At 49.2% G+C, this 13,240-nt stretch overlaps 1 protein-coding gene across 3 annotated transcripts in view; it reads left to right on the top strand.

Annotated features, from left to right (window-relative positions):
- LARP4B (La ribonucleoprotein 4B) overlaps nucleotides 1-13,240 on the top strand; it is a 75,742-nt gene that overhangs the window by 37,674 nt on the left and 24,828 nt on the right. For all 3 annotated transcript variants that reach the window (XM_072955123.1, XM_072955122.1, XM_072955121.1), the window contains 2 exons: nucleotides 10,464-10,602; nucleotides 10,840-10,980. In XM_072955123.1, the coding sequence (XP_072811224.1) occupies nucleotides 10,464-10,602; nucleotides 10,840-10,980 (280 nt within the window). The remainder of the gene's footprint in view (nucleotides 1-10,463; nucleotides 10,603-10,839; nucleotides 10,981-13,240) is intronic.

Below are 13,240 nucleotides of genomic sequence, written 5' to 3' on the forward strand. Positions count from 1 at the left end.
ATTCTCATTTTGTTCATTTATTATTTTCCTGATTAACTTCAGTTCCTTGTTTATGATTTGCCTTAGCTCTTTGAGCATATTTAAGATGATTGTTTTAAAGTCTTCATCTAGTAAGTCCCATGTCTTCACTTTCTCAGGGCCAATTACTTGTGTTCCTTTGAATGAGTCATGTTTTCTTGTTTCTTTGTATGCCTTACGGTTTTGTTGTTTTCGAAAACTGGGCATTCGATTGTAACATAGTAACTATGGACGTCGGGTTCTCTCCTTATCCCAGGTTTCCTGTTTGTTGTTGTTGTTTAAGACTACAGTAGTCTCATGGTTTTAAGACTTTTCCAGACCACTTTTATGAAGACTGTTCCTTGTCATGTGTATTGAGTGAAGTCGCTTTCCTTTTTGCTTGTGTTCACCTAATATTTTAACAAAGATTTTCTTGAATGTCTTGAGCTGAAGCTGACAGTCAGACCGGCGCCTGATCAGAGAGGAAGTACCTTGCCTCTCCCAGTCTTTGCAGGCGGGCTTTGTGTTCACGCAGCTTGCTTGGAGACCAGGGATCAGCCCGAGGTGAAACACCTCGGTGAGCACATGTCTTGCCTGGATGTGGCCTCCTGGATCCCCATATGTGTGGCTGCTTTTGAATGTCCTTGTTTCCAGGAGTTGCACCCTAGCCTCTTCTCCAGGCTTTGGATGGTTCTTGCATGTCTCCACTTGTCACCTTGTGCCCTGGCATATGTGGGTCTCTGGTCCCCCTGTAGCTTTCATGAGTGGTGCCTGCCACTTTACCCGCTTGTGTTCAGCGTTATGTGAGACAGGATAGGCAAGTCAGTCCTCTTGGTAGCCTCCAGCCAGAACAGAACAGATGGGGACACTGATCGGCAAGGACGGTTTGCCCTGCTCCCTCTGGCTCCAGGGAGGGATCTGGGACCCAGGCTGCTGCCCACCCCAGACCAAGGCCCCACAACACCCCAAAACGTTCCTGCCGGGTTGAGCGCAGCTTTTTCCTGATTGTGTGTTTGCTTAGTAGCTGTAACCTGTGATTGGTTTTCAGAGCTCCTGTAAAGTTGGTTCAGAAGCTTCTGGGTGTTTCCACATTTCTGTGGAGAAATGAGAGTGACTGAGAGCTTGGAGCCCCCTAGTTCACCACTTTGCCTGACCTTTCAAAACTGCTTCAGTGAGAGCTCTCTCCAGGTTGCTGTTGATTTAAATTGTTTTTCTAATACTGTAGAACTACTGATAATCTCTTATGGTATGTAATTCTTAATACAAATATAAAACTTGATTGTGCAAACCTGTAAAGTACAAATTAATGGTATTTGTTTAGTCTGGCAGATGATGATTTGCTGAAACTAAAGCTGCTTCACCGAGTACTTCTCATACTGGTTACCGAGAATTTCTTTGAGTTTACCACAACCTAAACTGCTGAATGCGGGGTGAACAGTTTCCCACTTCTTTTGCCGGTTTGTGTCTGTGGCCTACCTTGATGTCACCTGGCCTTCAATGGGCATGAGTGAATTTATGAAGTCTTAGATCCAACTCTTTTCCCAGTAGCTTAGGTCAATTTAAGTGTTGTCACATGCCACCACTGCACTCTTAAACCTGTATGCAAACATGGCCAATCTTTAAAACTCTGTGTTTGCGTCTTAATTCTCTGGAGAGCCTGCAGATCCCCAGGGCACCACAGCCCACACTGAGAGAGTCAGGGGTACAGATGCTGACCCACGGAGGGTGAGCAGGCGGCACGTGGGGACAGGAGAGGGCCTTCTCTCAGAGCTGAGAGGCACAGCCTCAGGAAGGGTGGTGAGGCTTGGGAACTGGGGGAGTGAGACCAGATAAAGGGTTCTGAGCAAAGACAGGGTGTGCCAGGGTTGGTCACTAGGGGTTTTTGAGGATGAGGCAAAGAAGGTGAGGAGGGTGGCATCTTAGAAAGAGAGGCTGTTAGAGAGGTGGGCTGGGGTCGGATTATGAGGACTTTGAAGTGATTTGGGGGTTTTATTTTAAATATTTTACTTAGTACCTCACCACAGCTCTTTAAGTAAATTAGACAAATGAGAAAACTGAGACAAAGAGGTTAAGTAATTTGCCGAAGCTTACACATGTGGTCAGAACTGAGAATCAGACCTGGCAGAAAAGCTCATGGGTTTGCCCCGTAACTGCTGCTCCATTTAACCCTGCACTTAACTCTGTGGAACAGAGGTTAAGGGCTGTGTCACGTGGGCTGAAGGATCCTTTTTCCTGTGGATATTGAATTTTCTAGTGAGAGAGAGAGCAGGTCACCTTATGTGGAGTGGAGCCCTTGGCCTCCCGTGCCTTATCTACAGGATGGGTCCATATATCTGCCCAGGGGGGTCTGGTGTCCTTCAAGTCTTATGCACGTGGCGCCGGAGAAAGAAAGAGTTTGCCGCCATCGTCATCAGCATCATCATCATTATCCACTGTCATTTCAGTGCTTGAGCTGAGGTACATTCACAGGGCTTCCTGTCATCTTCATGTTTAATTAAATAGAATTCTAAACTTGTCCTCAGAAACCCTCAGTGTTTTATAAAATGTTAGGAGTACACCAGCCATAACTATAGACTAAAGTAGACAGAAAAATCGCTCACAGAGGAGTTAACAGAATTAATTTAATTTTAAAATGTATCAAAATCGTAAGAAGGAGCGCTTTACTGCGAACAAAGCTTGCAGATGTTGGCGTGAGCTCGGGCCCATCCTAGGTGTGGCGGTCCTGTACGTGGGGTCAGGTGACTGCACAGATGCTGCACGGAGGCGGCTTCACGTGCGAGCTTTCGAGGGGCTTCCTGTACTGGACTGGCAGGCGTAGGTTTTCCTTCTTTCTCTTTTTCTCTTGCTCTTTCTTTTCTCTGAACTAGAATTTTCAGGCATCTGCGGAAGTGGAGAGTGAAGTGAACCGCAGCTCGCCCATTCTGAACCTGAGCAGTTGCCACCTCACATTCTGCTGCTTGTTTTGTCTTTTCTTCCCTTCTGCACACACAGTTTAAAGAGTGTCATGTCTGTATGTATTTACCTCTTTATTCGCAGGCCAGGGCTGTTCTAAAGCACATCCCCGATGGCGTGCCAGCCACTGTACTCGTTCCTACGTGCATCCCCAGTGGACACCAGCACGTTGTCCCTGAAAAGCCACAGCCATTAATTCTCAAACAGAAAGCTGGGTATAGCTAGAAGCACCCGTGGATTTCACAGAACACCTTTACTTTTGTTTCCCTTCCAGGAGCACGCACGCGGGCTCCTTTAGTTGCCGCTGTGCCGTGATGTACGGTTCTGGGAATGCTGATGTCTGAAATCCCCTCTTCTGGCTGGGACAGTCATTTTAGTTATTTTTTACTGAGTTTATGAGAATAAGAAAAGTAATATGAAAATGGTTGTGTTCTGAGTCTGAACTCCGTGTGCTGTTTGGGTTTCAACGTGAGGAGGCCTGGGGTGTCTTGTAGGCAGGTCTGTTGTGATTAGGAGTTTGGACTTGAGTGGCAGGGACATGTGACTGCTGTGCAAGGGTTATTTTTGGTGTCTGGGCGTTGGCTTCTCATCAGAAACCATAGAAAGTGAGTGTGAGATGGGCTTGTGGAGGCTCGGAAAGCGACAAGCATTGTTACGTGAGTTTTTGGACTTTCAGACATGGGTTGTTGCTTCAGCAAAGAATTAAGTAGCGACCCTGACAGTGAAAAAACTGGCCTCTTACAGAAATCTTTGGAGGAGCAGGCAGCGGAGAACAAGATAAGTAGAACTTTATCTTCATTATTTGGTAGCTTTGGAGGCGAGGAGCATGACACCGTTGGCCATGGAGCGACCGTGTGGGCCTGGCTTGTCGCAAGGCCCGCGCACAGTCAGGGTCAGACACCGGGGCCCTCACTGCCCTCGCTTTCCTCTCCCAGCTGCGGGCTGTCAAGCAGGCGCGACACTGCCGGGGAGGCTGCTGTTGCTGCCGGGCTGGGCTGCGAAAATGCAGGCGCTGGCAGGAAATGGGGTGCCCTAGAAGGTGCGGGGCGTCTGTCAGATGGGCAAGGGGGAGCCCTGGTAGCTGACCCTCAAGGCCACGGCCCAACCACTGGGAAAAGCTCCGTAATAGAGAACGAAAGGGTGGGGAAGGTTCAGGAGGGCAGTGACGGTGACTCCTTAGGTGTGTCCGGTGTGGAGGGGAACGGTGATGTTCCTCTGTGTGTTGACCATGGACGATGCAGGAGTTGGCAAGAGAGCGGGTTTTACCGGGTCTGTGCTCTGGACCCTGCTGGCCCTGACGCTGGAGGCGAGCTGTGTGCTCGTGTGTGCGGAGCAGCTGCAGCTCCCAAGAGCCATCCAGCTGTCACCTTCGAGGGGATCTGTGGAGGGGCCCAGCGGCCAGGGGAGTTCAGGGCACCTCAGGCCGAGCTGTCCCTGCAGGCCGTGCCACTGCCAAGTGAGGTGGCTGGAAAAATCAAACCTAGTTCTGGACTGTTGACCAGTGGTGACCCACCCTGTAAAGTAAACACTAGTGACCTGCAGGCTGAGCCCTTCAGGGCAGACACTTACACCAGGGTCCCTAAAGATTGCATGGATGGTAGTACCTTACATAGTGTTGGCATCCTCCCCACTTTAAATATTAGCACAGACACCAGAGGGGGAGAGAGCTGCAGTGCAGGACTGGGAGGGCCGGTGGGGGATTTGCATGTGAATTTACTTACTGACACGTCACATGCTGAAGGAAATGGTGAATCTGGAGCTGTAACAGCTAGTGTAGATCAGAGTTTCATCTCTGAAAGGGAAGGAGAAGATGACTCTATAGAACCACTAAAAGTCAGTGATTGTTTGACCTTAGATATTCGTGGCTCTCACAGTAGTAGTCTCCTTTCCATAGGTCTAGATAGAATTAACTTAACTTCAAAAAGATGTATCACTTCATTGAGCTTTGGAAGTGAGTGTCTTCCCATTCGTGCGAATTTCCGAGACTCAGCCTCTAACAGAAGTGATGGTCTCGGGCTGGCAGTGGTTGAGGAACAGCACCTGGGGGACTGCAGCGTGGGAAGTGGGAGCAGCCAGCCTGCAAACAAAGCAGAACTGTCTTTGCAGTCTCAGAATAGTTCATCTTATCAAGGTGAGGATGAGATGAGCATTTTTGGAGATGAAGGTTGTGGTAAGAGGGCGTTTGAATGGGGATCTCCGTGTCAGGTAGATCTGGGTGCAGACACTAGAGCCAGCAAGCCCCAGGCCCACAGCTGTGATTTCTCATGCGTAATGCGGGGAACCGCCGCCCGGGGGGAGCTCTGCAACTCGGAGCATGTGCCTCTAGACGACTTGGTTTCCACCTGCACTGAAGAGGAGGGTGAGCTGGAGGCCGGAGCGTGTGTGAAGAACCCAGGGAGGGGCCCTCACAGACTGAGAGCCAGTCCCAGGGAGACCAGTGCAGATGACCTAGGAAGTGTCAGGTCAGACCCGCAGACCAGTGTGCGAAGATGCATGGCAGTGCCTGGTCAGGGTGTACTGGCTTGTGTCAGTTCTCGCGTAACGGGAAACCCTGATTTTGAAATAAATCAAATAGAGAAAAATGATGAGACCCTTAGAGGGAGAGAGGGCAGGTATGGAGAGCTTAACCTTGCACCCCCTTTAAACCGGAGTTGGAGTCCAGGTATACAGAAGTCAGCAGTAGACGTGAGCTCTGTGGATGGGGCTGGGAGTCCGGGACTGGAGCGGGTTTTCTCTGAATCAGCTGAGGAAGTTTCCGTTGCGTCTGGAGGAGGCGCATGGTGGGTGAGTGAACCAGATCGAGCCTGTGCCCGAGCCTGTGGAGGAGAGGAGGAGACACTGCGTCCAGAGGGAGGCAGCAGTGATCCCAGCCCTGGCCCTCTTGAGGGCCGGCGCGGGGCAGATGGGCGTGCACACCACTCCTCGCGGGGAGGCCCTGGGCCCGCCGTGCAGGGCCCTGTGTTCAGCAGGGAAGTGAGCTTTGTGGGAAGCTCGGGGGTAACCTCTGAAAGAATGGAGTTCAGCAACGCTTGTGCAGGCTACGCCTGCTTGGCTGGTGCTGCCCTTGCCCCAGCAGACGGACGCTTGGCTGCTCCCCACAGTGCCCTGCAGGTGGTTCCCGTCACCCCAGGTGACAGCAAGGATGTCGTTGCACCAGGTGGGGAGGACCCTGTCCTGTCACTCACATCTGAAAACCCTTCAGAGGGGGATTTGCAGAGCTTCCCAGAGGAACTGTACTTCCAGTTTTTGGATGAACTTTCCTGTTACCCGATGGGAGGGTTGGCAAGTCACAGTTTTTCTGAGGGACTGGCAGACGGCTGTGGATACCAGGTGGGCTGTCCGTGGACTAAGACAATCACAAGAGACGTGTTGGAAGGTGAAGTGTTTAGTGAGCACCCGCACAGCAAGCCACAGGACCTAGAGAGCACTTGGTTTTGGATGGAACAGCCCCCTTGTCAGCCCGCAGCGGCAGAAGACGGTGTCATGCGGGGACGGCAGGAGAGAGGTGGGCAGTCCGTAAGTATGCTCATCAGTTTTCACTACTGTGCCGAGTATGCTGCGCTTTGATTTGCCTGCACTTGACTCAGAATTAACAACGATCTATTCTAAACAACTGACAGTCGTCTGAATGTTGTTGTAAAGGTGTAAGTACAGCCTCAGTTTAACCATTTCCAAGCTGGGGAGTGTGACTTCAGTTCCCTGTTCAGTTGATTTAAGCCAGAGTCTGTGTGTCAGCTCTTGTTGGTACTAAACCTTGTGTGCTGGTCACAGGTGGGCTGTTGGCGGAGGCTGCCTGTGTGTGCCCAGTGCCCGTCCATCCGTGCCCCCAGCCCCTTGTTGGGGCAAAACAAGCATTTGACCCCCTGGGTGTTTAAAGTCATTTCTGAGAGGTTACACTTGCAGAATGCAGAGGAATTCAGATCTGTGCTTTCCACTGCTTTTGTATGGTAACCACTTTTGTCTAAGGGAGGTAAAACTTGGGTTTAACTGGCTCCAAAAATCTTGGTTCTGGTTCTTTCAGTCAGAAGCACCTGCAGGGCTTTCTGACCACGACGTTCAGTCCCTGCTAGTTTGGAAGGACCTTTGCAGATGGCCTGCGATGTGCAGCTCGTTTGAGCATCTTTCTAGGAATTCTGTAATAATAGACAGGAATATTCAGCAAGAGGAAAGTTCATCTTATTCTTATAGCAGCCCTTTTGGACATGTGTACTTGTAATAGCAAAATCTCTATCCAATCAGTAGTTTATTTCTAGTGATTTTTGTTGCGCTAGACAAGAAAAATGGTAATAGTGAGGAGATAGATGTGGCTCAAATGTTACGCCTATTATATGGAAATGAACGGGTAGAAATTAAATCCTATGATTTAGGGAATTACCTGTTAACTTCTTTTCTTTCCTTTCCATGCCCACATTTGGGAGTTTTACCAGAAAAAGTTAAATTCAAGTGGATCAGTTTTGTTCCTTGAGTAGTTGTGGAGGCACAACAGTACATAATCAATTCTGTGAGCAGGCGTGCTGAGCAGCTGGCCTCTGGTGTACACGGCCACCCCTCTGGAGGTGAGGTGCGTGTGCGCTGTTCTGAACCAGCTTTCCAGCTGTGAGACGTGCCCAGCAGTATTCTGATTTGACCGACTGCATTTAGTGTTAGTACTTTCTGTTCAGAACTCCACTTCTCAAAGTGCCTGGACAGACTTTTCTTCTAACATTAATTTTCTGTAGCAGCTGTTACTCCATTTTACAAATAAAAAGCCAGAGTTGTGTCTCAAAAGCAAACGAATTACTCTGCATTACTGAACTTACTAGCAAATCCAGGAAGAGTCCATGATAACTTAAAATTTGAAAAGCGAGTATTTCTTTCCTCCAGCATCTCACCTGTTCTGTATGCTCCATCTGCGTTTTCTCTTGATTGGTTACTAGTTACTCTAGTTCCTACCCAGTAACGTGTCAGTGGGACCCTTCTGTCTTGTGTCCAGGAAACGCAAGTGTACATTGGTAGGTTACTTGTTTCTTTGATGGAGCATAGCGTTTGGGGGAGGGCAGCTGGAGGAGTTTCTTTAGAGTGTCAGAGTTTGGGGATACTACATTCTTCAGGGAGTCGCAGTGGTCATTTATGTAGAATTGCTTCAGAACATGGCCATTTAATGGCCAGCTCAATTCTGGTTCTAATAACCGTTGCTTAGCCATGATTTTTCAATGGAAAAATAAGACCTAAGTAGGCACACAGATGAACCTGAGTTGTTGATAATCGGTTGGAGGTCCCTACGACTGCAAGAGAGTAACTGCATGTTAACGAAATACGTTTAGTACAAGTTATTTCTTGTGCAGATTACAAGGACTTAATGAACTCTTGATAAATGTTTTGTTTTCCCTGATATTAGAACTCAGTTTTCTAATTACCATCATTTTCGGGGGCAAGTTGCTTCACCTTTCTGTGCCTCAGGTTTCTTACTTGTGAAATGGGGGAGTGACAGCCACTACCTCCCAGGGTGTCCTGACCAAACGGGGTTCCCGTGTGAGTTGTCCAGTTGTTCGCTCTAAGTCATACATCTCACCTCAGAGTACGTCTTGAATAATGGTTAACTGCTTAAAATTGTGTTCAGTCCCTAATGCTTGATTGGGATTTGAAGGTTTACTACTTAAGGGGTGGTCAGTTACGTCAGGAGCAGGCTCTGTTCAGTGGTGTCATGAAACCTGGCACAGTTGTCAGATTGTGGAGTGGAAAATAGAATTTTTGGTCATGATGTTATTAAACATTCATTCCTTTGGCACATTTCTCAGGCAGCTCTGTACTGAGTTGAGGATGCTGGGTGTTTGCTGGCCGCAGAGTGGTGAACACGAGGGCCAGCCCAGAGTCTGGGCCCATGGGAAGGGCCGGACGCTGTGGAGGCTCTCGGGGCGCTGCTGGGATGAGGTGTGTCTGTGTTCGGAAACGACGGAGTGTGTGTCGTGATGCGATGTGTCATCAGCTGCAGAGGTGCACAGGTGCAAAAGACTGGTGTTAGCTGGGTTGGGAATTGAGAGCGCATAGCACGTGGACGAGTCGGGTGAGTCTTCATGGCTTGGAAAGCTGACGTGTTACCTGGTGGAGAGACCAGGTCTGAGCAGAGGAGGTGGTTGACACAGGTATTAGAATAGGAAAGAGGAGAGTTTAAGGAGGACAAGATTGGAGGGTGGAGATACTGAGGAAGGCGGAGACGCTCGTGAGACTCAGAGCATCCTCTGCGTCACTTGTCCGCCCTCGTGTCCGCGCAGTGCCCAGGGAGGGCATCACGGGTGTCTGCTGGGGAGGTCGGTGCGTGCGTGTGCAGAGGCAGAGGCCAGAAATGAGCTGGAAGTTTAGATGTCAGGTGAGGGGGAGCTTGAAGAGTTGTGCTCCTTGAGGCCAGTGTTCTCGGAGGAGAGAGGGAGCTACCCTCTGCACCGCCCAGTACTTAAGGAACGATGGGGACTCCAAACAGGCCCTCACTTAGGCACCTGGGGTTGTGTTCATGGTGCTTCCTGCCCAGGCCTCCTAGGTGTGAGCAAAGCACATTCTGTAGTTTTATCCACACCTGCCTCATCTCTCAGTTTCACAAATGGTTTTCTTTAAGCTTGTTCATCCACACGGCGTTTCCTTGCTGCTTCACAACGGACATCCTGACCGTCTCACTGAGGAGACGCGTTGAGTAACACCTGCTCCTCTCTGGGGCTGTGCAGGGAGGCTGCTCCCCCTTCAGCGTTCCTGCCCGGCTGTGCCTGGGGCTCCTGGGACCTGGACTCTTGTCCCTCTCTGTGGAAGCTCAGGCCCTGCACAACGGCTCAAGGCTTGTGGTACCTGGGAAAAGGCCTGTCGTTTGACTAGGTTTGCTTAAGAATTTTGGCAGCAGAACCAGAATTAGTTTGCGGTGCAGGTGCCCCTAGACTTCAGCTTTTCTTTAGGTCCGGGGAGCCACTCAGGGTTTGTAAGCAGGAGAAGAGAAATCCGAGGGTGGTTGTAGGTACAGCAGAAAAGACCTCAGCAATCCTCAGAGGATGTGAAGGCACAGGCCAGCCGTGTGGGCATCTGGGAGAGTGTTCTGGACAAGAATCAGAGCAGAAGTGCCTGGTGTGTCTGGAACAGCGAGGAGTCCCCGCAACCAGGAGCGGGTGCAGTCAGAGTGCGGCCCCAGGCGCCTCCCTGACGGATTTAGCAGACCTCCACTCTTGTGAGGACTTTGATTTTTCTACAGCCTTTGCTTCTATGAGTGTTCGAGCTTTGTTTTTAAAGTTTTATCCATCTCTGTTCAGAGCTGTCAATCTGCAAATTGCAGAGGGTAGTCTGGGAACAGAGATGATCATTGGATCACTAGTTATTTAGCAGTTACACTGCTGGTAATTTACAGAAATCTCCAGGAGGGCGGAGATGCTTTCATTCCTGTTTCTAGTAAGAACTTAAAATTTAATGGTAACATAGATGTGTTTTAACTCTGAATTAATAAGTAAAATTGCATTTCACTGGACTTTGGATACAAATGTATATATCACACTTTTTCTTAGGTACCAACAGCCAAGGTTTCAGAGCTAAACCCTAATGCAAAAGTATGGGGCACTCATATGTTATACCTGGAAGCAAGTAGCACAGCGGATGGCGGCGTGCGTGCAGCCTGGCAGGAGGCGCCCGGCCGTGGCCAGGAGGGTGAGTGGGACAGGGACGGGGGACCTTGCTCTCGGCTTTGCCTCTGTTTCCTTCCAGTTCCTCTTTGGGAATGTGTTGATTGACTAAGATCTGTGTCATGGTTTGTGACAGTATTTAAGAGCCAAGAGGTCTCTTATAGTCAAGTTAAAAATGTGAAATAACTATAGGTGTAAGCTTTTGTTTTAAGAGAAAATTATTCTTGTAACCCTGACTTTTGGATGAAATTCACAATTGCAGGTTTGGACACCAGTGGTGACGGTGACAAAAGTCATGAGAATGCAGCACTGTCAGACTTGCAGGAGTCAGACCAGACAGCCATGAGCACTTTGGGTCTGGACCACTCGGAGTACGAGTCGCCGCCTGGAAACAGTGAGACGGGTAAGGCTCTCCTATAAACTCACTTCCGTAGGAGGATGGGCTTTCGCGCTGCGTTTCCAGTCCCTCGTTCATTTCTTCCCCTGTGGTTTGCTGGTTTCCTAGGGGCGTGCTTGTGTTCCTCTCTGGTGGGTGTGCGTCTGCTGTGGGTGTGAGGGGTGGTCACTGTGGGGTTTGTGTACGTTGACCGTAGCTAGAGCTGCTTGCTTTAAACTGGTCGTCACTCAGCTTCAGACACTCCCAGAGGCCTGTATCTTTTACTCCCCTTCCCTATATTTTTGTTTTTGATGTCATTTTACATCTTTGTGTTAATCCCTTTACTGTTTGTACAGTTATGGTTGCTTTTACAGTTTTTTGCATTTCGATCTACGTACTGGTGTAAGTAATCTTTAGTCCTCTGCCTGCCTTAGTGGGATTTTTCCCTTTCCTGTAAATTCTTCTTTTCCACTTAGAGAAGACCCTTCAACGTTTCTTCTAGGTCAGTTTAGTACTGATGAAGCCTTTAGTTTCTGCTTGTCTGCGAACTTCCTTCTCTCACCTTCAGTTCTGAGTGACGCCTTGGCTGGTTGGCGTATCCTAGGCCGCAGGTTTTTCCCTTTCAGCAGTTAGAATATATCGAGCCACTTCCTCCTGGCTGCAGAGTTGGTGCAGGAGAACCAGCTGATGGCCGTGTGGGGGTTCAGCCTTGAGACTGACTTTTTTCGCTCTTCCCCTCTTTAGAATCCTCTCTTTATCTTAGCTTTTACCCTTTTACTTGTGACGAGTTTTGGGGTGGGCCTCTTTGGGTTCATCTTGCTTGGGACCCTCTGTGCTTCCTGTGCTTGGATGTTTGTTTTTTTCTTCAGCTTTGGGAAGTTTTCAGCCATAATTTCATCAAATACGTTTTCAACCCCCTCCTTTCTCTTCTCTTCCTGGAACCCCTGTAATGTGGATGTTAGTGTACTTTGATGTATCTGTACGTCTTTAAAAATCTGTCTTTCTCTTTGCTCTTCTTACTGGTGACTCCCATTATTCTGTCTTCCAGCTCACTGGTGTGTTCTTCTCTGTCACCTGGTCTGCTTTTCATTCCTTCTAGTGCATTTTTCAGTTCACTTACTCTCTTCAGTTCTGAGTGGTTCTTTTTTAGATTTTCTGATTTCCTGTTAAAATTCTCACTGTGTTCATCAGTTCTTTTCCCAAGTTCAGTTAGCATTCTCATTATTAATGCTTTGAATTCTTCATCTGGTGAATTATTTATCTCTGTTTCATTAGGGTTTTTTTCAGGGTTTTTCCTTCTCCTTTCATTTGAAACATATTCCTCTTCTTCTCATTTTGTTTGATTTTCTATGTCTCTATGAAATTAGGGGAAACAGGTAACTGGGGCAGGGCCCAAGGTACTGGAGCAGAAGCTCTCAGGGTTGAGTGTGAGCTGGTTTCGTTCCCTCTAAATGTGTGTACTCCCGCCTCCCGCCTGGCAGTGGTGCCTCTGCCCGAGCGGAGCAGAGGGGCTGGGGCCGGGGGCAGCAGGTGGAAGCATGAGCCAGTCAGCCCCAGGCCCTTCCCATCCTCTTCATGGCCACCAGTGGTGGCCAACTGCAGCCTGTTCAGAGGTTTATGTGCTTTTTTGAATTCAGTTTGTTAAATCTTTCCCAAAGCAATGTGCCTTTCACTGTTTCCTTTGATTCTTCTTTCAGCTGACCCTTACGTTGATGCAGCGGTGAGGGGTTCTGATCCAGAGGCCTCAGGGAGCATCAGACCTGAGCAGATTCAAGTAGGAGAAGCAGAAGCCTGAGTGTCAGGCGAAGCATGGGCGAAAGTACAGAGAGGGCGCAGTGATGTTGAGACTGAGAGTCAAACCCAAATGGAGCCGGTTCTTTGTAGAAAGAAAAGAGCAAGAAGAGAGCAGTTGTCTTTTGGGGGCCAGGCTGTGAGCTGATGTAGAAATGCCTGTAGGTAGTGGGACCCTGATTGCTCGTCTCTGGTTTTGTTTCTGCCTTCATCTAAAGACAAGACACTTTGTAAAACCCAGGCAGACCTGAAGGGTAGGCTACACTGTCACCATTAACAGTTGGACAGGCAGCCCCCCCGAGCTGGCTGCTGGGGGTGAGCAGAGCACGTGGAGCGTGTTCGGCCTCCCATGACTGTGCACGACACGCTCGGGTTAGTGAAGGTGACACAACTGAGAAGGCTGGCCTCCCTTCTCGCCACCCGGTGTCGGGTTACCTGGAGAGGTGTGCAGTCAGCGCTGTGTAAGTGGCCTCCAGTGTCTGGAGATCTTCCACTA

Source organism: Vicugna pacos, chromosome 35 (genome assembly GCF_048564905.1).
Source record: "Vicugna pacos chromosome 35, VicPac4, whole genome shotgun sequence".
NCBI classification, from domain to species: domain Eukaryota; kingdom Metazoa; phylum Chordata; class Mammalia; order Artiodactyla; family Camelidae; genus Vicugna; species Vicugna pacos.